The sequence below is a fragment of the Columba livia genome, chromosome 1, assembly GCF_036013475.1.
Source record: "Columba livia isolate bColLiv1 breed racing homer chromosome 1, bColLiv1.pat.W.v2, whole genome shotgun sequence".
Classification (NCBI taxonomy): Eukaryota; Metazoa; Chordata; class Aves; order Columbiformes; family Columbidae; genus Columba; species Columba livia.
Window position 1 is genome coordinate 64,044,182 of NC_088602.1, and position 25,683 is coordinate 64,069,864.

Consider the following 25,683-nt stretch of genomic DNA (forward strand, 5'->3'; position numbering starts at 1 on the left):
GTTATTGAGTATGTTTTTGAGCAGAGCTTAGGCTGACAATAGGACTGAATCAGTGTCTCAAGTAACGTGCAGAAGGAATTTGGAATAAAGTCTTTAAACATTAAGAGGGCCCAGTTCTTGGGCATCCCTCAGTAAAGAACAGAGTGACCAGTCACAAAGTTGGTGTGATGGGTTTGTGGAAGAAGCTCATGAAGTGTCTACATAGCCAAGTTCTGCCCTTAGCAATTAAGGGCCCACTTCCACTTCTATTGAAACCACTTATTTCATTAAATCACGGAAATGAGAAGGCTGTGTATTGAATGTAAAATATGTTAAAAGATGACCAACAGAAACATATGCTCTGAATAATGTAGAAATGGAACTTTATTATATTCTGTGCTTCACAATAACATATACAGCTCTATAAGCTAGGTCGTTGCTCTTGAGATTGAGGTGGGTTCAGATGGCTGCCATACTCCCAATTGAATACATACACACTCGAACACACTGCTGAATATCTAAGGCATAGAAGGACTACTAGTGGTTCTCCTGAGAGGCCATATGATTAAACTCCTTAATGTTTCTGAAGTATTTTGATACAATAAAGAAGGAGGCATAACAGTTCTTGGGCATCTGAGAAGACAGGAAATCACTTTGATTTATTAAGTGAGTCAGCTGTAAACTAAAGATGTATTCTATATCAATATGTGTATTTTACTGCATAAAAACAAGTGGTATAATTTTTAACTTTTTTCACTGATGTTGATCCAAGGAAAGATGTACCTAAATCAGTGTTTGATTTCTTAGGAAACTATAGCAAAAGCCAGAATGCTAGCCTCAGAGGGTGATGCTTTTATTCAAAGCAGCCATTATGCTGTGGACTCGATTATTCCAAAATGCAGTGAACTTCTTCATCTCTGTGATGCCTTCACTACTGAGACAGAACGGAGGAGGAATCTTCTTAACAAATCTCTAGAACTGCATGGCTTACTAGAAAAGGTAAATTTTGTATGGAACAGTTCTGTTTCCCGTCTTGTTTACTAAAACCTCAGTCAACCGGTTGTCATAACGGCAGGTAAAAATGTCTGTGTGTGCTGAAAGTTTTCTCCTTGAATAGCTGAATACATCACAAGTAGAGGTATAAAATGTTATAGACTTCTCAGTGTTTGCTGTGGACCTTCGTGCATTCTAAGCCTGTTCTTCTCTCTGTTTCTAGTCCATGAAGTGGTGCGATGAAGGGATTTATCTGCTGGCTTCACAGCCAGTAGATAAGTGTCAGTCTCAGGATGGTGCAGAATCAGCATTACAGGAGATTGAGAAATTCCTGGACACTGGTGCGGGCAATAAAATCAAGGAGTTGAATAAACTTTACAGAGAGTATGCGCACATCCTCAATGAGGATCTAAAGGTACCAGAAGATATTTATGTGTATCTATGTGTTCGCTTGTTAATTTTAGAGTTGCTCTCTTGCATGGGTATTGATAAAGCTAAATAATCAGTACTAGAAGCTATACCTGGAACCGGAAAGCCAACACATTTGGCTACCTGAGGTGCTAGTCCTGCCATATCTCTGGATAAGGATCAAGGGCTTCAGAGTCTTTTAATAACTACTTCAATTTTAAATATAGTAGGATTACTTTTAAAAAAAATACTTCAAATACTCAGTTGTGATATCTTTTTTATGTAGCAAAAATGTGCTTGCCCTTGATGTTTGTGTGAGTTCTGCTTTGTAACTGCTGGTTTTTAGAACTTGAGAATATGTCCCTTTTCCTCTTGGTTGATCTCTTCATATAATAGAACCATTAGACACTGTCAAGAAAACTTTTCCGTATTTTTTTTTAATTGAAACCTGAACCCCACTGGTTTATCTACAGCAAGCATACAAAATATTTTATGAAGTGATGTTCCAATTTTCCAATGTACTAAATGACTGTAAGTTATGCGTTGTTAGGAGTGAAGAGTAGGTTAATATTTTTATACATGGTATAAAAGCAGTCGCAATTTCAAATCAACATGCCATAAATGGCAGTGGAGCTTGTTGATTGGTCTCTGATGGGGCTCTTTTTTTTTTTTTTTTTTTTTTTTTCATTTCTGTGGCAATAATAGGAGCATGTGCAAAAGGTTTTCCAGAAGCAAGAAAGTATGGAAGAAATGTTTCAAAAAAGACAAGTAAGTCTTAAGAAACTGGCAGCTAAGCAGACACGTCCTGTTCAGCCAGTTGCACCAAGACCTGAAGCCTTTATAAAATCTCCTTGTACGTCTCCAAGTAAGTACCTAAAGTAGCCTTTAACTATTTTTTTGCACTATGCTGAGAAACATAAAGAAACTTTCAGCTATAATTTGTGTTTGCACAAACATCTGTGTGAGATCTGCTCACGTTCTGACTGCTGTTTGGTTCTGGTTTACACGCTTAGGTCTTCAAAGAGAATTTGTATCCAACTCAGAAAGCAGTGCACTTCGGAGGGTAAACTGCAGAAGAGGAAAGGTAATTTTTATCTTTGCACTTTTCATGCACCTACTGCTTAAGAAAGTCATAAAACAGTGAAATATTTAGGAACCTCAAGAAGAATGTGGCCATTCCACTGAAAAAGTGATGGTATTGCCCCTATCAAAGTAACTCTGGTGAAGCAGCTGTGTGGTTTAAATAAAGGCTGCTTTGTCGCTGGACTGGGTATGAGGGAAGGTAAAGTAAATAGTTGCCTATATTAGGAAAAATGTTAGGGGCAGCAAAATATAAATTCTATGAACAGGAAATATTTATTATTTGCCAATAGTAATTGGCTACTCTTAAAACTGGTGAAAGTGAAGAGGTAGTTGTCATTGGCTCCAAGACAGCTTCACCTGACCTAATGGGTTGCCATTCCCAAGCGGGGATGGTCTTCCTGCCCCACCTCCTGCAAGGAAAGGAACCTGACGGCAGCAACAGAAACCAGTAGTTTCCCACTGGGTTAGAGAGTTGAATCAGCTCAGCGAAGGTTCAGCAAGAGACAATGCAAGGAGGAAGCCGGGACTGTGTGCCCAGGAGTGACAACAGTTTGAGAAAAGGGTTGTTTCAAGGGGAGACTGAAAGCAGAACCTCCCATGTTTTCTTCAGCAAGCCTTGATTGGGTCAGCCATTACAGTTGAAGTTGTAAGAGTGAACTTCTGTGTCTGGTTAGAAAGTTACCAGAAAGTTAGCACAGTACCTCATTTTTAGCTTGGAAAACAGGCTAAGTCCAGTGTTGCCTCCAAGGTTATGCTGATGCTCTGATGTTGTCTTCCTGGAAAGGGGCCTCCAACCACCGTCTCTTCTAAACTGGCCTTTCATGGAGAACTCTCTGTGTATAAATGTTCTTGTCTACTTCAAGATCTTCAGGTTGACTTGGATTTATTTTGCAGCGTTCTTACAAATGGCCTTCAATTTTAACAGAGTAGTCATTCCTGTGAAAACACATGCAAGTAGAGCTGAGAGCAAAGCTCTGCATTTTGAAGTGTTTTTCTCTCATCTGTGATGCTGTGATGATTTTGTTGTTGTGTGTTTCCTTCTTTTAGAGTGAAATGACTGAACTCCATCAAAGTAGAGGAGGATCTACAATGGATGATGAAGAAAATCTAGCTGTGTTACGGCAGTAAGTATGTTTTGATAAACATAAAAATACTTTTTCTCTGATTTGGTTCCAGCAAAGTCTGAGTTTGGCTAAGGATTTGTTAAGTATGCTTCTCTGAATTAAGTGGTGCTCAGTGCTTTTTGAAATGCCGTGAATATGCTCTGTATGCAGAGGAAGATATTTCAGTCTGTCTGCAGCATTATTTATGGTTTATATAGTACCAGACTTTAGCTTTCCTGCAGCAAGATGATGCTGTGGCAAGATAACTACATATTTGCATTTCAGAGATGACACAGTTTCAAGTAATAAGTAAGCCTCCTGCAAATCTATTGGAGGTTTTGATCTCCATGCTTCAGAAGACTGTCTTTTTGTATGACTCTCTTTAGTCATTGTTTTGATAAATGTTAAGAAAAATCACTTTTTATATATAAAAATTAAACAGCAACACTTATATTTAAAAAATTACTGAGTACCACCTGCAATGTGTATATCAGAGCTTGCATTTCTGTCTGTAAACTGGATACTTCTACTGTCTCTTCACTGTTACAATCACATGTTAAATGGTAGAAAATCACAAGGGGGAAAGGATCAGGGGGAAGCATGCTTGCTTGACCATTAGGGAAATCAAACTTAAAGCAGCATCGTGGCATTTAAAGTGTGCCCTAAATGCCTCTAATTTAAAATGACCAATATAAGTCTGTGTTTGATACCCCTATGTAGCTGTAACTCCAGCTCCTGTCATACTTGTGAACACAGCATAACCAGATTTTGTATGTACAATGATAAAATGCTTCACTTCCTCAGTTCAGTTACTACAGTGTTTAAAATCCTAGATTTTACTTTGTTGTTTAAACACAGTTTCAAAGATTTAAGTGTTTTAAAAATGCATCCTCCTCAATAAGGATATATAAACTGTTGACAGAAATATCTGTGAAATATCATGTTTTCCATTACCTAGAAATTATTTTATTGTCTGAAGTAAAGCATAAACACAGAAGCTAACATTGTCTCATCTATTTGCTTAAGTGAATATGCCTGCCTTAATTGGCATATTTTGTCTACAGGCATGTGATTAATGAACTTATTGAGACTGAACGAGCATATGTGGAAGAACTTCTCTGCGTTCTTGAGGTAAAGATCAAGTTTCACCATGGCTATTCGTGAATCTATTTCTCTCTTCCATTTCATGGATGCTTTTCTGCTTTCCTTACCGCTGTAATACCTCTGCTTGTCCCATCAAGCGCTGTGATTCTTACACCTCTCCTCTCTCATTGTGTTTTCACAGAGGCAGGAATGTGCAATTTTTTTTTCTAGAAAATATTCATGCAACTAGAAAACACAATTTGGGCAGAAAATAAGACATGTGAGATTTGTAATGATGATTAATTCCTGCATAAGTTCATTCCAGAGTCTTGGGTCAGCTCCAGGAAGGCCATGTGTCACATAGAAATCTGAATCTGCATTGAGAGAATTATGTGTCAGAGGAGAAAACTCGTTTCTTGCATACCTTTAAGTGATCTTCCAAATGACATGGGTGCAACTGTGGCAACAGAGTGCATTGTAATAATTCTATATTGATTCAGAATTGTGAAGGAAACAAAGCTGTTCCCTTTGCTCCACGCTTGCAGAGGCACAACTGCAATACTGCTGAGTTGCTTGTAGAAACATGCTACAGTATTCTGCTGCAGTATTCTGTGTTGTTCCTCAAGTTTGTTAAGCCTTAGAATCAAAGAGTCATTTTGGTTGGAAGAGACCGTCAGGATTATCGAGTCCAGCCATAACCTAACTCTAGACCTAAACCATGTTCCTAAGAACCTCGTCTAAACACCTTTTAAACCCCTCCAGGGATGGTGACTCCACCACTTCCCTGGGCAGCCTCTTCCAATGCCTGACAACCCTTTCCATGAAGAATTTTTTCCTAATATCTTCAGACATGGACATGTCATTTTGTTGTAGTCCATTTTGACTGTAGAAGATGAAGTTGCAGATAAATGAGGTTGTATTATTTTAATCACGATGAACTGGAATTGAGCCAAGTGGGTACTCCTGGTGTCCATGTCAATGTTAAACTCCTAAATTGGAGCTGTCATTAAGTTATGGACTGAGAGTGATAAATTCTGAGTACATACCTTCAAGCAAGAGTACTGTCTGAGGGTTTTGAATTCTGATCTTTCTTTAGCCTGCTTTGTGCTCAGCTTCCCACAGCATTTATGGCCTGGGTCTGGTCCACGTGCTGGGAAGTGTTGATGACAGTAGGATGGTTGCGTCTGTGGTGTGGTAATAAAGCAAGGTGGGTCTGGAGTGGGCCTAAGGATCACTTTCTTCTCTGCTTTTGTATCCAATTCTATCTGCACAGTTCTGTTCATAAAATCAAGACTTCAATAGCTGGAGGATTTTTGGTTCTTACTACTGGTACTCCTTTGGTGTTACTTTTGCTTTGCATAGAGTTTAGTGCAGCCCTTGTCTTGCTAAGCCAAGCTTTGTTGATTTTCTGCCAATGTGATAGACTCTCCAATACTCTGACCATGCCAGGCATACTTCTCTGTGCCGCCTTCTAGTGTGGGATTAATTTCTCTCTAACTTGAGTGACTGGGACTGCCAGCAGTAATTCTGGATCAGATCCTTGTTGTTCAATGACAGTCTTCCAGCTTTTGAGTAATTCTAGTTATTAATCCATAGTTATGGCCATTCTCCCAATGCCTTTGTTTCTCCTATGAGTCTTTCCATTCTTCTAGGAAAATAACCTGATACTCATTTGTGTGGACAGTGTCTCCTATTATTATGTCATACTTTGCCATGCATTTCTCTCTGCCAAGGATTCAAATAGAAAAAAACAAGGTAGATCTCAAGATTGATTACTGGGAAACTGCTATAGCTGCTTTTATCCAAGTGTAATAGTTTTCCTTTTATTAATAACCATGTTCATCTGACTTTAGTCTGGGGAATCCAGTCTTTTTTATTGGGAAAAATTATTGGTCTAGTCTATTTTCATGTATTGTATTTGACTCCTTCTTCCATTTACTTTGATGCTATTGGAACAACTTTCGAATGGAAGACTAAGCAAAACCTTATATATTCTTAAAGTAAGATTTAATGATCCCTGTGACTGCAAGGAGTAGCTTTCTATAACCTTTCATAAAACACAGGTACGCATAGGTAGTAAAACATGAAGGGGTTTTATAATACATTTTCAAAAGCAGTACTGCATCGACCTGAAGGGAGAGGCAGTGAAGTGTCGAAAGATTTTTGTCAATTTGTGGGTTTCAGGCTTTTGTTCTTTCAGAATTCCAGAGTACTGAGCTCTATCAGATTTGTTTTCACCTCAGCTGGGGTAGGTACCCTTTCTTTATGTCACTGCTGGCTTTGCTGCTGTGTTCAGCATCATCTTTATTTCAGGTGGAAATGAATCATTCATTCTCTTAACTGCACCTAAACTGCATGGTGGCTGCAGTTCTTCTGTTAATTTTAACTCAGTTTTATGTAAATTATTTTTATCTTCTTTTAAGGCTGTATGACTTTTTTCCCTCTTTGAGACCCTGCACCTTCATATTTGGGGGGAGAGATATGAAAGAGAGACAATGGTTGGCTGTCTATGAGCTCTAGCATCTTTCCCTTTGCCATTATTTTTTTTTCCTTATTTTGTGGTATTTGAGGAAAAAATACCCAGATTTTTAAAGAAGTGTTTCTAATTTTAAAAAAGTCTAATCACTGTTCTACCCAAATCCTTAATTTTTTTCAGACTAACTGGATTTACCAGCTAGTTCTTCTAGTTTTTGTAGTTTGGACAACACTTTGAAATTGAAAATCTCAGTTGTTGGTGCATTTTTGCTTATCCTTTCATTTAATTTGTCAGTTTGTTATAATTCAGTGCAGGTTATTATAACCAGTGTCACTAATGCAGTGACCGCCTTGTCCATTATAATTTTAAATGGTGCTTGTACACTAAGAAATCTGCTTACATTAGGAAATTACAGTAAGAAATCTGTGAACAATACAGGTACTAGAGCATTCTTGCAGTTTTTCTGGTTGATTGGTTGTGGATATTTTGTTTGGATTTGGGGTTTGGGGGGAAGGTTGCTTGGTGGCTTTGGTTTTTAGTGTTTCGGGAGGTCGCTTCATTGCAGATTAGTGACCTTGGGATCGGAGGAGAACAGAGCTGGGCTTAAAGCCACCTTTTCTGTGCCAGATACACATACACAAGAGGGTGTGGCCTTGTATGACAAATGGGAGATGTCAGAATCTAAAGTTATGACTTTTGGTACCAAAGCTAATGGAAATGTCTTAAAGATAGAATTTGCAGCTTAATGGTTTCTATTACCTGCAGAAGTAACTACAGTCGGCTTGTTCCCTCACACTAACAGCTAAGACTAGCATGAGGTTTTGTGTGTGTACTGAAGTTGTGGCTTCAAACTCAGGTGTGTGAAGTCTGACAGAAAAAGTACAAGCTATAATTTGTAAGCAGTATAGGAATATGTAGCCTTTGCTATGTGGAAATGATTGCAAACTTTGTTTCAACCTTGCTTAACTAAAACGGCAGTAATTATTCAAACATCTTTCTACAGGTGTGTCTTACTGGACTGATGAACAAAATCAGAATTCATATACTTATTTCGTGATTAATGAGATCTTTCTTTGCTGTCTATCAGCCTGCAGGCAGACTGCCTTGTCAGAGAGAGATAAGTACTGCAAGTCAAGGGAGATAATCAGCATGTCTCTCTCCTCTGTTGCAGGGGTACGCTGCAGAGATGGACAACCCCTTAATGGCTCATCTCATTTCACCAGAACTCCAGAATAAGAAGGATATCTTGTTTGGGAATATGGAAGAAATTTATCACTTTCACAACAGGTGAGGATTTGCACTCAGATATAAAAATAGCATTTTGATGGGATTCTTTACTCCTCCTTTTAGTCTGATTTAAATTGTTAAATGATCCTTACTGAGTCCCACTTGGCTATCTGGCAAGTCAAAATTCATATTGCATAGAAGAGGAGAGACAAAGTATCTATAAAAGGTGAGCAAAACTATATGAAATGTTATCCATATGTTTGCAGTACACAGGTAGAATTTTGCATCATGGTCTTCTTCCCGAAGGAAGGTATTGGGATCTGGTTATAAGCTAATTAAAACAAGGGTTTCTTTAGGTTTTTGGGTTTCTTTTATTTTTTATGAAATTTTATGTAGGAAATAAATTATTGTTCTAAACCACAAATTCTCATCTCTTAAATCTGGCTGAGGCTGTTTAATTTTATACTTTAGTGACCTCTCTCTGAAGTTTGAATCCTTGCTGCTAGAGAGGTGTTTCTTCACACGACGGTATTTTAAATTGGTATAAAAAAGAAGTATTTTCAAGTTAAGCGTATTAAATAGTTGTTTCTTATTCAGGCAAAACTAGACTAAGTTTTGCCTCTGATTTTTTTGGGGGGGTTTACTTTGCTTGTGGGGGTGGGGTTTAGTTGATTTGTTTGCTTTGTGGTGTTTGGTAGTATTTGGAAAGAAAAAACAAACTCTTTAAACTATACAAATCCTGCTGCTGAAGACATAAGGCAGGGGAAGAACGTCCTCCTTCCTTCCCCAACCTTATATTTTATTTCTTTTGTAGCAACAGTAAGCTAAAAGAAGTTGGTCAGAATGTTTGCTTTAATTGGCTATCCCTTTTTAAGTACATGATCTAGAAGAGTTTTGTTTAGTTTTAATGTACAGTATTACAACTCTGTTTCTAAAAGTTTAGAAAACAAGTTGCAAGAATGTGAACATGTACTATAACTGTTTTAATATGCGCTCTAAGAAAAATCTTCTTCCTCGTAGAATATTCTTGAGAGAACTAGAAAACTACATAGAATACCCAGAACTAGTAGGACGGTGCTTTCTGGAACAGGTATGCGTCATCTTTTGCTGGCATTTCGTTTGTAAGCCTCTGTAAGACTGCAACATATAAGAGCAATTTTCATGTGCTAATTGCCACCACATCACCTTCATTTGTCTTGGACAGGTAGCAGGTTGAGAATGTAGATGTTAATTGAGGGCTAGGGATATTTTCTGCTGTGAGGGGTAATAAATTTTGTTAGAAAGAGATATTACCTTGTTGAAAGAAAACTACTTATTAAAGTGGCAGTTAGGAAAACATGTAGAAGAATCATGTGCTGCATCACTTCGCGTCACTGTAAATGATTGGTTTACTTGGTTAGATTTTTATTTTATTTTATTTTTTTACTGGATTTTGTTGTTGTTTTCTGTTTTCTTTAAAGGATACGCCTCAACAGAGTAAGTTCAAAATATCTTTATTCTGAAAACAGGAAGCTCTGACGGAATTAAATTTCTTTTAATCTGGGATTATTTATACATTGAGTCTCACTTGTAGCATACCAAACGCTAAACAGGAATCTGTTTATGGAAATCAGGCTCCTGTTGTTGCTGCCTATTGATGCTCTAAAACTTCTGGGAGGAGCCATCCCTCTCCCTCCTGCTTACTGGCTACGTCCACAGGGATGCAGTTTTCTAAAACTGAGGGACCGAGGTGCTTCTGGGCTTGATTTCCTGCTTAGTCTTTCCTTAATATGTATAGTTACTGTGACATTTTCAACAGTTTTATTTCCTTTTGCTTTCAGCAAGTGCTGAAGTCATGCTATGTAGTTGCTGAAGTGATATGGGGCAACAAACTGCTTAGTCTGCCCTAGTACAACTCACAGTGAAAAACACATTCATAAAGAGAAAATGTGTAAAAAAAGGGGTGAAGGCTTTTAAATGAGCTGCATAGAAGTTCTCACGGTTGGGTATTCATAGAAATATTTTTCATACTGTGAAATATATCTGTAAATATAATATGTGCTTCTTGACATCGTGCTTAACGTGCAACTAGACGCAAAAATTGACAGGAATGTTTTATTCTGATGTTCCAAGTGCAAAACCAGTAGCCATTACAAAATGAATTATTTTTAATAATTGTTTTTTTGCTTGGGATGCCTCAAGGAATTGCATTTTTGGTTTTGTTGTTGCTTTTTCTTGGCCATATTGATTATGAAAAAAAAATCCAATGGACTTCGTCCATTGAAGCCAGAAGAGTTTATTAACTTTTTGCTCATATCCCCAATTTCAGATGGAAGATTTCCAGATTTATGAAAAGTACTGTCAAAATAAACCTCGATCTGAAAGTTTGTGGAGGCAGTTTTCAGATTCTGCATTCTTTCAGGTATGTTTGCTTGAGGCTCTAAAATATTTGTGGGGCAGGTTTTGTCGTTTGGTTTGGATTTTTTTTTTTTTCAAGTTCATAATTTATGTCAAGAACAAATAAGAGAAATACTGACGATTGTGCTGATGAAATCCAACGTTGATTACAGGAATGTCAAAGAAAACTCGATCACAAGCTCAGTTTGGACTCATACTTGTTGAAACCTGTGCAGAGAATAACCAAATACCAATTATTGCTAAAGGTATGTGTTAATAAACTATAACACTAAGTATAGTTTGTGCATTTGTTTTTTTTAAATGCTGGTCCTCTCATCCCCCTGGAGGGAAACCAGCCTAAAAGTCAGTGGACAGATGTATAAATCAAAACAGACAAATCCCAGTCTGACAATTTTCAGCTTGGTTCTTTCCTCTTCAGCCAAAAAGCTGCCGGTATACAGGCAAATGTTACCACAGAGACACATTTTTTAACTTATTTTGTCCTTATGTTTCTGCTGAAGAGAAGAATGAAAAGTTGTTCATGGGAAACAGAAAGACCAAGAAACCTTTGCAACACAGAAAAGAGAGTCCTTGTTACTTGCCAGTTATAACCCATGGTATACTGAGAGCTAAATGAGAGAAATACACTATTATAAATTTTAAAATGAATGTCTATGTTTTGGCCATGTTTGAAGCTCTCTTGTTTTTAAGAAACATTTCCCACATAGACACATATTTCAACAATTTCACACAACAGTAATGTAAAAAAATTACCTTGGACCAAGTTACCTCTTGAGTTAAAATTGATTTACACTGCTTTTAAAGAATTAGTTATGTTTGGTTTACATGAAGAGAGGAATATTTGAAAGGTTTTCAATTTAAAGTATCTTTAGTTCCTGCAGGCTGTGAGCAGATGCTTCTTCTCATACCATGAAATCTGGGGGATTCTACATTAATTCGCAGCTACATTTATCTGCATCAAACTGGAAGATGCAGTTTCACCAATAAGCCCTTTGGAGAAGAGATTCCTTTTAAAATGTGTCGATAATGCTCAGTGCAGTAACTTCAAGTCTGTTAGTCTGTAACTAGTATCCCAGGTCTCAGCATAATGCAAATAAATGAAATTTGCCTATGTTTTTGCATGTTTTTCAATTCTAAATTGCAAGAAATTTAAAAAGTAACACATTTGTTTTGTTTTGGGTTTTGCTTTTTTTTTTTTTTTAGTAATTATGATAAAAAATATTTGTAGATTTAGTCTTGTGAAATTCTTAGGTTAGTGTTTATAAAACGTTTAGATGAATGAAATATATCGGGCTAATAAGCAGCAGAGATGAGAAATAAAACTTCAGGGTCTTCTGAGTTCCAGACAGTATTTAACACTCTAGATTATATGGTTTAAAAGTTTGCTGGATAACTTGAAAATTTTAAATTTGGTGTTAAAATGTGAAGGTTCTTAGTTATTGCAGTTTGAAAACTAAGTGTGTTGTTATTCTCTGCCCATTCAGGAAATGCTGAAGTACAGTAAGAACTGTGAAGGAGCTGAAGATCTTCAGGAGGCATTAACTTCTATACTGGGTATTCTCAAAGCAGTTAATGATTCTATGCACCAGATAGCCATTACAGGCTACGATGTGAGTAGCAGTATTTTCACTTATTTTTAAATTTATTTTAATTTATTTCTTAGATATAGGTACAGAATACCCCCTACTGTGTGTTAATGATGAGAATGTTTACAAATGGTGCCTTTAGGCTGAATTGTGTAGTGGTAATAACTGAAAATAGATCTCTCTCTACTCTTCATGAGTTTTCCTGCTGCTCCATCTACCCACGTTTTCTTCTTTTGATCTACTTGACACCAAGCTAGAAACAGAAGATCGTCATGAAAAGTCTGGTTTAGGCTACTGCCAAATGGGAGGCACTGCTAAGTTTTTATATCCTTGTATAAAACTGCACCCAAACCTTCCAGGTAAAAAACCAACAATTTAAGGAGCTTTGGAGCAGAGTTTTGAAAAAAAAAAAAAAAAAAAAAAAAAAAAAACCTAAATAAGTTTATTGTGTCTACCCCTCTCTCTATGTGTAGATCTCTGTATCTTTGCTGCTGGTACTCTTGACTGTAAAATCCTACCTGAACAGTATTGAGGAGAGAGAAAATTATGTGTAAAAAATCTAGCACTGACTTTATTTTTATTACATTTCCAAACTCAACATCAACACTTACGTAAGTGATTAGCTGGAACAAAAGAACTTGTAAAGACCTGTTCAGAGCATGTGCTTTACTCTAATGTTATCTCTTTGTAGTTATAAATATCTTGTTGTTGTTGTTGTTCCAGGGAAACCTGAATGAGCTGGGCAAGCTTTTAATGCAAGGATCCTTCAATGTCTGGACTGATCATAAAAAGGGTCACTCAAAAGTGAAGGATTTGGCACGCTTCAAGCCAATGCAGCGACACCTCTTCCTCCACGAGAAAGCAGTGCTGTTCTGTAAAAAGCGAGAAGAAAATGGAGAGGGATATGAGAAAGCACCTTCTTACAGCTACAAACACTCCTTAAATGTAAGACCCTGAGCAGTCCAGTAAGGTCAAGGTCCTGAGGGTTTATCCTGCTGTAATACAACACTCTAGTTTTTTGTCAGTGAAGGTGTTATAGTTTTGTGTTGGGAGCTTCAGCCTTTGAGAGAAACCTGACTGGTGCTGCAGGTCTGTGTCACTTGGTGTCACTGTCAGAGAGCTGGGGTAGAGGAACATGATCCTTTGAGAAAATCCAAACCATACTGGTCAAGTCGAATGCCAGTTGCACTAATCAAAATGTAACAATGAGTTAATAAAAATCAACATATAATAATCAAAATGTAATAATGTGTAGAGCGGGGTAGTATAAAATAGATGTAAGATTTGGTGTCTGGATTTTATAAGATACATCTTGTGGGTCAGTCTCAGTTTAATGTACCTAAACCTTTCTTCCCTCTGAGGCAGCCAAGCTGGCACAAAATACTAAATGTCTTACATCCAACATGAACATCATGTGTTATTATTCTTTTCCTTGAGTAAGAAGCCAAATGTAGTTTTCCTTTCCAGAAATAGAGTACCAAAGAATACCAGTAGCCGCCTGCTTCCATTGTTGTTATAATTGCAATTTGGTAGGTCAGCTTCTGTTCTCTTTGCTTCCAGATGGCAGCAGTTGGAATAACAGAAAATGTCAAAGGTGATGCAAAAAAATTTGAAATCTGGTATAATGCAAGGGAAGAAGTGTACATTATACAGGTAAATAACACGTCACTACATTAAAAAAAAAAGAGAGAGAGAGCGAAAAGGGCTGGGGGGGAGAATCTAACCCGATGTAGATCTGGAGGTTTTTTTCCTCTGTTAATATCACTAATAAACAGTGATAAGGAAATGTAGAAAGAAAGGAGAGAAAAAAAAAAAAGCAATACTGTCAGATTCATAAGGTAGGTTAGGTAGTTTATGTATATATTTAAATTGCACAGCCTTCTGCGGGCCGGCGGGGGCAATAATCACGTTTTACAACAAGGAGGTTATTGTGTACACCATCACTATTGCAGTGGCTGGCTGGGGAGCTGGGGTCTCACTGTAGCATGTCCACAGCCTCTGCCTCAGTGTGTTCTAGTTGCCACTGCTAGTTCCTTTTCACTGAAGGACTAAAGAGGGAGCTCTGCCTGTCCCTCTTGAAGGATTGCTCCGAGGCTGGGCTTTGGCATGCAACTCTTTGTGTAATAACTATTCTGTGCTTGATGGCTGATCGTGTTTATTTTTGAGTAGGCACCAACCCCTGAAGTTAAAGCTACTTGGGTAAATGAAATCAGAAAAGTGCTGACAAGTCAGCTGCAGGCATGCAGAGGTAAAATATTTTGTGTATATATACATGGTTTTTAATCTCTCTTCTCTTTGAATTTCAGAACCTGCCCTGTATATCTTCACTGTGTAGGACTGTAGAAATAAAAAGCTCAAAACACAAATCAGTGTTAATATTTCATTTTCTTTCCTCCATTACAGAAGCCAGTCAGCACAGGACATTAGAACAAACACAGAGTTTACCTCTACCAGGGTCATCTTGTTCGAGGTAAGCAAGTATGTTGTCAAATCAGCCTGGCTGTCTTTTAAATATACTAACGCATCTGGTTTGCAGTTCTTCTGTCCCTTAATACTGCCCCTTGTGTGTTAGGGGTTTTTTTAGGTCACTTTGTACTCTAAAACTGTAAAGTTTGGGGTCGATACATCTTCAGAATGGTTAAACTGAGCAGCGTTGGCATGGGCTTTGCCAGTTGATAGAGAGCAACACAGAAAAGTCTTTTTCTGCACCAGCCAAAATCCTGCTGGTATTATGTGTGTTTGTTGAACAGCTAATTGTATACTTTATACCCCAGATAACAGAGTTATGTGGAGCAGCTCTTGCCTCCCCCTTGCCTCCCCCTTGCCTCCCCCTTGCCTCCCCCTTGCCTCCCCCTTGCCTCCCCCTTGCCTCCCCCTTGCCTCCCCCTTGCCTCCCCCTTGCCTCCCCCTTGCCTCCCCCTTGCCTCCCCCTTGCCTCCCCCTTGCCTCCCCCTTGCCTCCCCCTTGCCTCCCCCTTGCCTCCCCCTTGCCTCCCCACCTGTTCTTTTCCTTCATCTGGATTATTTTTTCTTTCTTTTCCAATGTCAGGTTACCTTCCTTTTTGTCTTTTCTCTGTCCCTTGCTCTTTTCCTACATTTTTTTTTTAACTAAGAGATGCATTGATTCCTGTAGTGTCCCAACTTCTGAGCCAAGCTTTTTTGTTTTCCTGGTTTTTATTTTTCACCCTACCAACCTGTATGCTCTTCTGCTCCCATCTGCTGTTCTGCCGTTGTCTGACATCTCTCTTTAATCCTCTGCCTCTCACTCTTTTTTTCATTATATGTATATGTGTACCATAAGCCCATGTGTTCATATCTTCAGCCATTCCAACCTGGTGTGTGCTCAAATATGTATCAGTAGCTCTCTGCCCTGCATGTTTTATGCATCTACTATCACTCAGGGAAAACTTCCCACATGGATAGTATTTGTGGGCTATGTTTCTCCATTCCATTCCCAATCAGAGGTGTGATGTGAATCCAGCTGCAAGATCCAACCTGTGTTCTTTTTTCATCCCTTATCTGTTCCTGTGTTAAGAGCTTCTGAGGGGCAGAATTGATTCCGTTTTGTTTGTTAGTTTCTTTTTTTCCTTAGTATGTTCAGAAGAAAACTGTCAGCACAGAATGTGTGCTTGTAGGTGAGAGTGAGTAGAAGTTGTCCAGAGTTGTCTTTTCGGTAGCTCCCACTGCCATAGTACATGTGGTTGCAGTCAGCTAGGGGAGTCTTTCTCCTTCATATGTGCTCATGGTCTTCTTATGCACAGTCACCAATGACTTCTTCAGTCGTGGAAGGTGTGATCTGGGCAGTGGCTAAGAAATGGTTTCCAGCCCATATATCTGTATGTAAAAGGCAGCCTGGGACCAAATGTCATCACCCATGTTCAGATACAAATTTGCTGGATATAGATTGATTGTATTAACTTCCTTCCAACAAACAGCCCTTCACGGAACAACATCAGAAACACCAGAAAAATGGAGGAGAAAAAAGCTGATCTCACAAGTCTAGAAGTTTATGGCACTGCAGTAGCACCAAAGTACCCTGAGAAAGGCAAAGGTGAGTTGACACGTATGCGTTGCTGTCTTTAATTGCAGAGAGCATGCCTGCGCTGCACGTGCACTGGCAGATCCACCGGCAGAGTAGCCCCGGTAGTGCAGGGAAACAGCATTACACCTGACCAAGCAGGGCTTGGCTGCTTTCAGCCCTCAGACAGCACACCCACAAAGTGTGCTGGTCTCATCTGCCCTTAGCTTGGGGTTTCTGTGTCCCACTATGTGGTGCGGACAGGCTCAAAGCCACCTTGAATGAAAGGTAGCCGAAAGGAGCTGGGAGCTTTGTGTTATGTGGTCTGAGTCTGCAGCAAGTCTTCTCTTCGAGCTGCCCAGCTTCTTGGGCTTCTCTTCCTCTGGATAAATTTCTCAGCATTACCTGTTCTGAAGAGTTCTGTGGGGTTTTTTCTCTTTAATTTTGGTTCCCATCATGGAGATTACTTGAACCAGTGGCAGTACAGGCTCCTGCACAGTGAGAAGAACTGGCCCCTTGGGTTCTTCTGTTGTACCTGGACTTTCAGTTGTCCTTTCTAACATGCAGGTTCCCTGGCAGGGCTGCAAGCAGATTTTTTTGCCTTGACCTCTTCATGGCCTTCTCTCTTTTCTTTGTGTCTCTCTCTTCCTTTGTAGATGACACTAGCTCTACCTCAGAATGCTCTGTACTGTCAAAAAAGCGCTTTACGCTGCAGGGCTTTACTAACCTCAAAAGTCAGAAAGGTAATTTTTTTAAAAAAGCTAGATTGTTTTCCATTTAAGGCTGTAATTGAAGCATCACTTTGTGTGTGTGCGTAGTGTAACAGGTTTGTGATGCATACACTAGCTTGTTCTCCTAAGCTCAAGCTAGGTCCTGAGTCACTGACCCTGACAGGGGATTTCAAGAGAAACCAGCTCCAGAGTGGGAGAGGGAAATGCAGCTGGGAAAAGTGGAGCTGTTGGAGATGGAAGGGAGGGGGTGCAGTTTCCAGTGCCTCCAGTCTCACTATCAAGGCCAAGGAAGGAATTTATGCTGCCCCATTCCTGTAGTAAAACTAGATGAAGGAAGTTGTCTTCAGATCAGACACCTGGCCTGCTTCTAGCTTCTGTGGATCTGCCCCAAATGCACTTGTACTTGGCAAAAAGGAATCAAGGTTTTCTAGAATGTTTCTATATTGGCAACCTTGCTAACAAAACTACCAAAGCACGACCACAGCACAATGTGTATGTCAATGTTGTTTTGCTGGATACAAAAAACAAAGATTTTCCCTGTGCTTCCAGAAATACTCTTTACATTTTCTTTTCTAAAACAGACAATAGGAGTCTGAGACCTTTCTTGCTTCCTCCTGCCAAGTAATTGCACTGGTACATTCACTTCTTGCTTTGGACAGCTGTCTTTGAACAGTCTGAATTACATCTTTTCAGAATGCCTTTTAACACCTGATTACCTTTGAGTTCTTTCTGGAGAGGTTCTAGGGTTGTGTATCTAATGCTAGTGAGGTGAGCACTAATATCCCATGCTTGCCTTGACAGAAACTCCATCTCCTTCTGCTAAAAGCCAGACATTGCCAATGATCCTTCTTACAGGACCAGGTATTGCTGTAGCAATAGATTTATGTAAAAATGATTGCTTAATTTGGTAATGTTTGTCTAAAATTGAAATTAATTGTATTTAGTTGATGTCTAGTTCATTTAGAAAAGTTTACATAGACTTTCATTAATTACCATAAAACAAATTTGTCAATTTATCTTCAAATAACTACGTGTAAATAATTAATTCCTTCTGCTGTAATTGACCAATGAAAACTCAAATCAGAGTGAAATCCACTTGTATTCCAGTGTAAACTCAAAGGTATTTAGCATGCAATCCACCTATTCTCTCTTTTCCAGTTCTTCAATATCTCTCTTCTGTGTTTTTTGCCTATTCATCCTCCTGCAGCTTCTCCTACCAGTCCTGACAAAAAAGCTAAACGGCATGAAGTAGTGAGTGACCCAACTCCTTTTGGTTTAAGAGGTAGAGTGATACCACATCTTGTACTCGGCAAATATCCACAAATCTCTCGTGTAATATGTTGCATCAGAGCGCTGGGGACACCTGTATGATGCTGTTGTGTGCAGTGCTATTGATACCAGCTGAGTTTTTCCAAGTGGATCTGTCAGCTTTTGCATATACTGTTTTTTTGATAGCGCAACTGGTTGAAGTTTTGCCTTGGCATTAAATAAAGTAGCATATGGCTAGAGGTTTTTAGGAGAGGGCAGTGGGAAAGGGATCTTCTGCTGAATAAATACCCAGAAGCTGGGTGTTTAATGGAATTACAGGGGCATCCAGTTGGTGTGCAATACATGGTTTTCTAGTTAGTATCCTCCAAGTAGTATGCTCCTGTCATTGTGCCCCTCTCCACAAGGAGAGGATTTAACTTTTAAGAAAGGAAAAAAAATATATATATATAATCTGAAATGCATGTACTCTAGAGTGAGGATCATCACTGTCATGTGCAATTTCCATTTTAGATCTGCATTTATTACACAGTCCTTTTGCATCTTTCTTTGGGTGATAGTAGGCAATGTTTACTACTCCATGAACCCCAGATGATTTAACTGAACCCCTTGTAGCAGGTTTGCCTCTTCCCAAGACACAGCTAAGTAAAGAACAGAAAAGCATTTCAGTTAAATGACCCATTTCTAGCAAGAAAGGTTTGCATACAAATCCCTGGGGCTAATTAACTGGAGAGGACAAGGAAAGCAGTCCCTCTCTTCCTGACTCTCTTTCCACCACCATCTCTTTTAGAAAATATTGTTTAATGACAAGGCTGTTCCAAGCTCTACCATCATCCTTGTCTCCAGGTTTCCACAGCCTTTGTCTTTGTCTCACCTGTGGAAACGATGCAGGTTCAGCTGCTGTGCTGGGGAAACTGTGCAGCACCATTCACCTTCCCTGAGCAGCAGGCAATGCCGTCCCAGGCCAGACACATGCAGAAACTCCACAAGTGTGAATATGGAAGTTACGAGGTTAATTTTTCTGCAGTTAGCAGGCAAACCTCGGAGAACTCCAGGTACCGTGGAAATCCTGAGGACCTGAAAATGCTATTGGAAAGCAAAGGGTGTTTTGTGGTCTTTTCCACAGATGCTGAAAATCTTACAGGGCAGAGAGACCTTGATCAGTGCTCATTTACAGTAAAATTGTTGGGTCCTCAGAACCGACTTGTCTGATTGCTGTCCTGTCCAGCACCCTCTCACTTATGAAACCAGTAAACCAAGTAAATGAATTCAAAACATCTAGTAACTCCCCTTTCTGTCTTGCACCTTCTGATCTCTTTTCTGATACTATATCTTCTCCTTCCCCAACTCAAAGGGTAAACACACAGTTGACCTGGGCATTTCAGGACGAAACTGCACCAGCTGGTAATCACAGCTCCCTTTGCAGAGTGCAATGCCCCCATTCATTTCCTTTTGCTGCTACATCTGTCTGTCTTACATTGCAGCGAGCTCAAGGAAAATGAGTTGGCGACAGAATCACATCTTGCAGATAGATCCTATCTCTGAAGAAACCTGTGAGCCTGTTTCTGAAGAGAAGCGGTTATTTAATTCTTGGTTTTCCTGGCACAATCAAATCTAAACTCATTTCGGCAGATCAGTCTTTTCCCAAGTCTGTCTACTTTTTTCTTACTTTTCCTGCCTTTATAAGGAGCTCTGATTTAGTCATACCGTGAAGAATACACAGATGGTCACTGAATGTAAATGCATAATTTTGGTGCCTGTAGGTAGCTAATATGAATATGACCATAGTGACCACTTCCATTGCCTGGGATTTATAAGAACTTCTTCATAGTAGAGCATCAGCTTGTATCAGGAGCAGGAGTGCTGTAGGTGTTGCAGGATCAGGCAGGTCTGCTTTTGCCCCCATCAACACAATATATGAAAAGAAACGAGGCTGAGGAACAAGAGCTGTTACCCAGAATGCTCCAGATGAGCAGGCCAGTGAGTATGATGCTACATGCAGAGCAATTACAGTGATTTCACTTGCTTTTTCTTTGTGCAGCTCTTTGGTTCTGTTTCTAGTCAGAGTTTGGAACAATTAGGATAAACCAAGTTTACTTTTGTTGCATTGTTCTTAGCTTGGAAATAACAGAAAGGCTTTCAGCTGCATCCCACAAGCCAAATATAAGATGAGAGCTTCCTAGGAAATTTGCACGGAATATAGCAGGAATTTATTGCTCAGTTTCTTCACAGATGGAAGTTCATTCTTAACCCTGGACAGGGTCAAATGGGTCAGTACTTCTAACCTTGGGCAGGTCATCCAGCAGCGCAGGCGAGGTAAAAGTCCCACTCCATTTGCTGTGCTCTGGGTGTGATTTCCTTCTGTGATTCTTAGATTGCTCTGGATTTACTCTGACAATGCTAAGGTTTTTTTCCTAATGCACTGGTATGACCAGCCATGTGACAAATGCCTCAGAAGCGGTGAAGAGCAAAAGTGCTGCTGCTTTCTCAACTAATAGTTACATAAAAGTTGTGAAGCTTGTTCTTCCTTTATTCTTCTCATTGAGTTTCATTATTGCTATTCTTTGGCTTGCACCAAAGTCTTACTTAAAAATATTTATTTGTCTTTTATTGTGACTCTTTTTCCCATTATAAGCTTGACACATTTATTAGCAGCTGCTGACCTCAGTGAAAGGCATTTCACTAGTATAACTTACTGTAGTTTTATTTGGAAAAGGATTTTGTGCACTCTGGATATGAGGCAGCCCCGTAAATAAATGAAATGCTTCACCCTGAACAAGGAACACTTGACAATAAGTGACAGGCACGAGATTGTTCTTGTGGTGTGTGGTGCGATGATTTAACACCAAGATAATTCAGCGTGATTAAGTAATCCTTGCACCTGAATACCCTTAAATAATAAGCTGCCTCATCAGGCAAAGTATGGAACCCCTGTAGCTTGTGTTCAATTTCTTGACAGCTTTAAGTGCTCAACAGTTGGAACAAAGCTCTGTGCCTCCATCCCTTGATCCAGCAGGCTGGTTAAGTTGCTTTGCGTGACAATCCCATGTGTTTGCTCGCTTCCTATAGAGTGTGTGTTCCTGTCTTCTACCTTCTCCCAAGAAAATGAGTATTTATCCATAGTTTGCCTCTGTTTAAGGGCGAAATAGTTTATTTTTGTTGGGAATTTGCATTCTTTCTATCTATTTCCCTCTAGACAAATCCAAAGGGCCAAATTCACTGCTGTGTATGGCCATAGCTCCAGTTACTCTGATGTAAATGAGCCAAATTTTGTCAGCTGTGAATTTCACCTCATGGCTGTAGTAACTTCCCCGTGTACAGTTTTCCTCCTGTTTATGTTGATCGCTTCAGAGCGTTTCAGTGGGAAGAACATTTCTCCCAGTCAGTGGCTCACTGCTGCAACGTTAACCAGTGGCTGTTTGTTCCCCAAGGCTGGGCTAAAACATCTCATTCTCTTGATGCATCTGAAGAAAATGATGGCTGGTCTAGTGCTGAAGATCCGCTGAATTCATCGGATGCAGAGGAAGAAGGAGGAGGAGGAGGAGAGATGAAGCTGGTAACTAGACATGTTTTCCTGTTGACCTAAGCAGATGCTACTGATATGTTGTGTGTGGCACCATACAGGATTGCTTTTGAAGCCTGCAGGAAGAAAAGTGCCTCAGCCAGGCCAGATTGCTAGGGGAATGGAAAATGTCCCCTTCTCTTAAATCAGCCTTGTGTTTGTACCTTGGGAAGGTCCATCTGTGCCTTTGTGTACCTGCAAACGAGCCCATGGCTGCTTTTGCCATAGCACAGCAGTCAAGCAATGACAGGCTCAGCTACTGCATCAACAAACTTACACACATACATCATGTCACTAGCTTACCAGCTTGGGGTTTTTGGGGGGTTATTTTTGGTTTTTCCTCAGGATTTTCTTGGTAGATATTTGAATTACTTGTCGCAATGGAAACATTTCACTGAATGTTTTTCGGGGCCTGAGATTTCATGTACTGAATGTGCATGTAGCTGAACAGCAAAGTTTTACTGCCTCCTTAGTACGTATATTTACACTGTCTTCAGTATGTACGTGCATGAGAAAGGAGGGAAGAGTATGAAAATTTTCATAACAAAAGCTGCAATGTATGTTAAATTACTCAATATAAATAATTTATGTTTTTCTTCTGTGTGCATTTAGACTCCTGGTAAATATACAGTTGTGACTGATTATGAGAAAGGAGTTTCTGAAGAATTTACAGTGAAAAGTGGAGATCTAGTTCAACTGATTCATGAAGGGGAGGACGGACTCTGGTACGCAGATCTGTGATTGGAAACTTTTATATGCAGAACTGTGTGTGGAAGGCCGATGTTTAGGGTAAAAGTTTCAAAGGCATGAAATTAAGCAATTTGACTTCTTATTTTTTATTGTTTTAGGTATGTAAAGAACCTGAGCACTGGTAAAGAAGGTTGGATCCCAGCAAACAATCTACTGATGCTCATAGGCAATTCAAAATCAGCTCAATCTTTAAGCAGCTCTGGTAGGCTATTTATTGTAAATGACATGATTATCTCTCTGAAGATTACTGTTATGCGAGTTGTGAAAAACAACCATATCTTATTTTCCTGGTGTTTTGATTTGTTTTCCCAGAATCAGGCACGGCCTCCAGCACTTTGAGCACATCATCAAGTTGCAGTGACAGCTGTAATGCCAGCAGCACCAGCTTCTCAGACATTAAAGGCTAATATTAAATTTTCACTTCACCTTCACGGAAGAAGGTAAATCCAGAGTTTGTCATTTTGTGCAGAGTTCTGGTTGTGGGACTCGAACTGAGAACCACCAGTTCTGTGTTGCCAGCTTTGAGTATTTTCACTGGTGGCTTTTACAGGTTCTCCCAGAAGACTCCAGTGAAAAGTGCACGGAACGTGAAGCTGTAAATAAAAGTTAAACTGTTTTGAAATAGGGTCTTGCAGAGGCTTCTGTTTCGAAGTCCAAAGCTGCAGAGATGTTAGCATAAAACACACTCTTCTTGACACACAATCAGGTTTCTGCAGAACTGTGTCATTTTGTAACAGCCAGGATTGGAATGTGAGCAAACAAAATGTGTTCAGTGCTGAATCCTTATTGTAAACTAATAACCCAACAATCACTGTACAGGGTAGGTATGAAGAAAATCCAAGTTTACAATTTCTCCTCCCAAAAAAAACCCATCCTCCAAGGACATACCTCGGTCAATGCAGTGAATGGGACTCTCGGAATAACGAGGAAGGAGGTTTAGTCCAGCGCTTTGTCTTCTCTTGGATCTTCAGGATACTCTTCTGCTTCCTAGAGACTGGGATGCAGACGTGACCAATTCACTGACGGCAACAGCATCAAAAAAAACTGTTATTTTATCCTTTCCAACCTTTTAGTGATATGTGCAATGGAATAGCTCTTTTCTGAGGTGTTTTGGCCTCACAACTGGATTCTTTACCAAGATCACTGTGTTTACGTAGCCTTGGCCATTTAGAATTTAGTAGTGTCTTTTTCTTTACGCAGGTGCACAACGAAACACAAATGTTCTTATTCACTAAATGACTTCTTAATAAACGGTAATTGCATGGTTATCTTCAGCTCTCACAATTAGCTGTTACAGGCAGAGGAAACTACTGTGGCTGCACAATGGGTCAAGAGCTTTCCTTCAGACAGACCTATGAGGGCTAGAAACCAGATGTATTTTTAGTCAATAGTGTTTGTTGCAGATTTATTAAAATATAAAAACATGATGACATGATTTTTCTGTAAAAGGGGTGCACGGGAGAAAAAAAATCTTTATTAGAGTCAGATTTATGCTACAGACAAGTATTTTAAATTTTTTAAAGGAGTGGTAGTGCTAAACTTGCCATTTTTCAAGGGATGGTGTAAGCCAATGTTGTAAATTTTCACCTTGTCAGATGTTCTTTGCACTTGGTCCTCACAAACAGTCCAGAACTGTGTGCATGTGTGGAATATTGTGTTCATTCCTGCCCACCTCTCAAGTATTTTTACTTATATGAAAAGAAGTTTTAACTGATTCATGTATCATATTAGTTAAAAATCATGAGGACATTAAGAGTGTAATTTTTCAGAAGCAGTGGGAGCTGCTGTTAATCATCAGACCCTCCGATGGCTGGGACCTGAAGTCTATCTTTGTGCAGGAGTTTTAGATTTTAGAGGCTGTAGCTTAGGGGAAATGTAAAGGACAAATACTCTAAAGGATGATTTTACTCCTGAGCTGCAAAAGCAACCCTGTTCCACATGCAATCAAAATGCAGCTGACCATGGTCAGTCCAAATTGAAACATATATATACACACGCACATATGTTCATGTACATATATATGTGCATGTATGTGCTAGTGTGTATATGTATGTGTGTGTAGATATGTATATGTGTGTAGATATAATGTATCAATGTAAAAGATGTATTTATAGTTTCCATGCTGCTGAATGTGTCACTTTACAATTCATAAATACTTAGGTTTCTTGCGATACTGCAATATAAAGGCTGATCAGGGTTTTACTTCAGGCATCTTTTCCAACACAGAAATCCTCTGATCTTTTTTTAATTATTCCATATAATACTGTGCTGACCGGGAACATTTAGTCTGATGTTTAACAATGGAATGGCAATGTGAGATTCAGCTTATCTTCATCTATGTAAGTTATTTTGTAAATGATCTGTAACATAAATTACTTATATATTGCTGTCATTGCTGAGACGAGACTGTCCTTTCAGTTCTCACTGCGGCCTCATTTGTGTTATTTCAATGGTTTTCTCCACATCATTGCACTTTAATACAACCCATTTCACCATTTCCTTTTTTACTGCTGTTGTGAATTAGAACTTCCAAGTCAGAGGTCTCTATTGTAATTATGAAAATTTGAATAAATTTTGGCGCTTCTTGCTGAACGCCTTTATATAGACATGCTCTGTGTTTTATTTTGTCTCACAGTCTTAAAAGCTTCTTATGGGTGTCATGTGAAAACAGAGATAGGCTGAAGGATTTGGAACAGAAGACCAAATCTGTTGTGCTGTGGCTTGTCAGAGATTGTGTTCAAATCGTTTGTCTACTCATTCTGGTCCATCTCAGAAAAAAAAAAAAAAAAATTACCCTTGCGTTCATAGAATCATTTTGGTTGGAAAGAGACCCTTAAGATTATCAAGCCCAACCATAACCTCACTCTGGCACTAAACCATGTCCCTAAGAACCTCATCTACACATACACCTCCAGGGATGGTGACTCTACCACTTCCCTGAGCAGCTTGTTCCAATGCCTGACAACACTTTCCATGAAGAAATTTTTCCTAATCTCCAATCTAAACCTCCCCTGGTGCAACT

At 39.3% G+C, this 25,683-nt stretch overlaps 1 protein-coding gene across 27 annotated transcripts in view; it reads left to right on the forward strand.

The window, feature by feature from the left end:
- The window catches only part of MCF2L (MCF.2 cell line derived transforming sequence like), a 163,906-nt gene extending 138,639 nt beyond the window's left edge, over nucleotides 1-25,267 (forward strand). For 11 of the 27 annotated variants that reach the window (XM_065058970.1, XM_065058931.1, XM_065058886.1 and 8 more), the window contains 23 exons: nucleotides 787-978; nucleotides 1,196-1,387; nucleotides 2,086-2,245; nucleotides 2,394-2,464; nucleotides 3,511-3,587; nucleotides 4,631-4,697; nucleotides 8,297-8,412; nucleotides 9,373-9,442; nucleotides 10,661-10,753; nucleotides 10,902-10,994; nucleotides 12,234-12,359; nucleotides 13,059-13,280; nucleotides 13,896-13,988; nucleotides 14,505-14,583; nucleotides 14,739-14,805; nucleotides 16,270-16,385; nucleotides 17,009-17,095; nucleotides 17,885-17,944; nucleotides 18,291-18,365; nucleotides 21,781-21,905; nucleotides 22,524-22,636; nucleotides 22,760-22,863; nucleotides 22,974-25,267. In XM_065058970.1, the coding sequence (XP_064915042.1) occupies nucleotides 787-978; nucleotides 1,196-1,387; nucleotides 2,086-2,245; nucleotides 2,394-2,464; nucleotides 3,511-3,587; nucleotides 4,631-4,697; nucleotides 8,297-8,412; nucleotides 9,373-9,442; nucleotides 10,661-10,753; nucleotides 10,902-10,994; nucleotides 12,234-12,359; nucleotides 13,059-13,280; nucleotides 13,896-13,988; nucleotides 14,505-14,583; nucleotides 14,739-14,805; nucleotides 16,270-16,385; nucleotides 17,009-17,095; nucleotides 17,885-17,944; nucleotides 18,291-18,365; nucleotides 21,781-21,905; nucleotides 22,524-22,636; nucleotides 22,760-22,863; nucleotides 22,974-23,068 (2,493 nt within the window). In that variant the 3' untranslated portion in view covers nucleotides 23,069-25,267. Of the gene's footprint in view, nucleotides 1-786; nucleotides 979-1,195; nucleotides 1,388-2,085; nucleotides 2,246-2,393; nucleotides 2,465-3,510; nucleotides 3,588-4,630; nucleotides 4,698-8,296; nucleotides 8,413-9,372; nucleotides 9,443-10,660; nucleotides 10,754-10,901; nucleotides 10,995-12,233; nucleotides 12,360-13,058; nucleotides 13,281-13,895; nucleotides 13,989-14,504; nucleotides 14,584-14,738; nucleotides 14,806-16,269; nucleotides 16,386-17,008; nucleotides 17,096-17,884; nucleotides 17,945-18,241; nucleotides 18,366-21,780; nucleotides 21,906-22,523; nucleotides 22,637-22,759; nucleotides 22,864-22,973 lie in introns of those variants that run through there. The other 16 variants (XM_065058942.1, XM_065059009.1, XM_065058979.1 and 13 more) reach the window with 11 other exon arrangements.
- The last annotated feature ends 416 nt before the right edge of the window (nucleotides 25,268-25,683 follow it).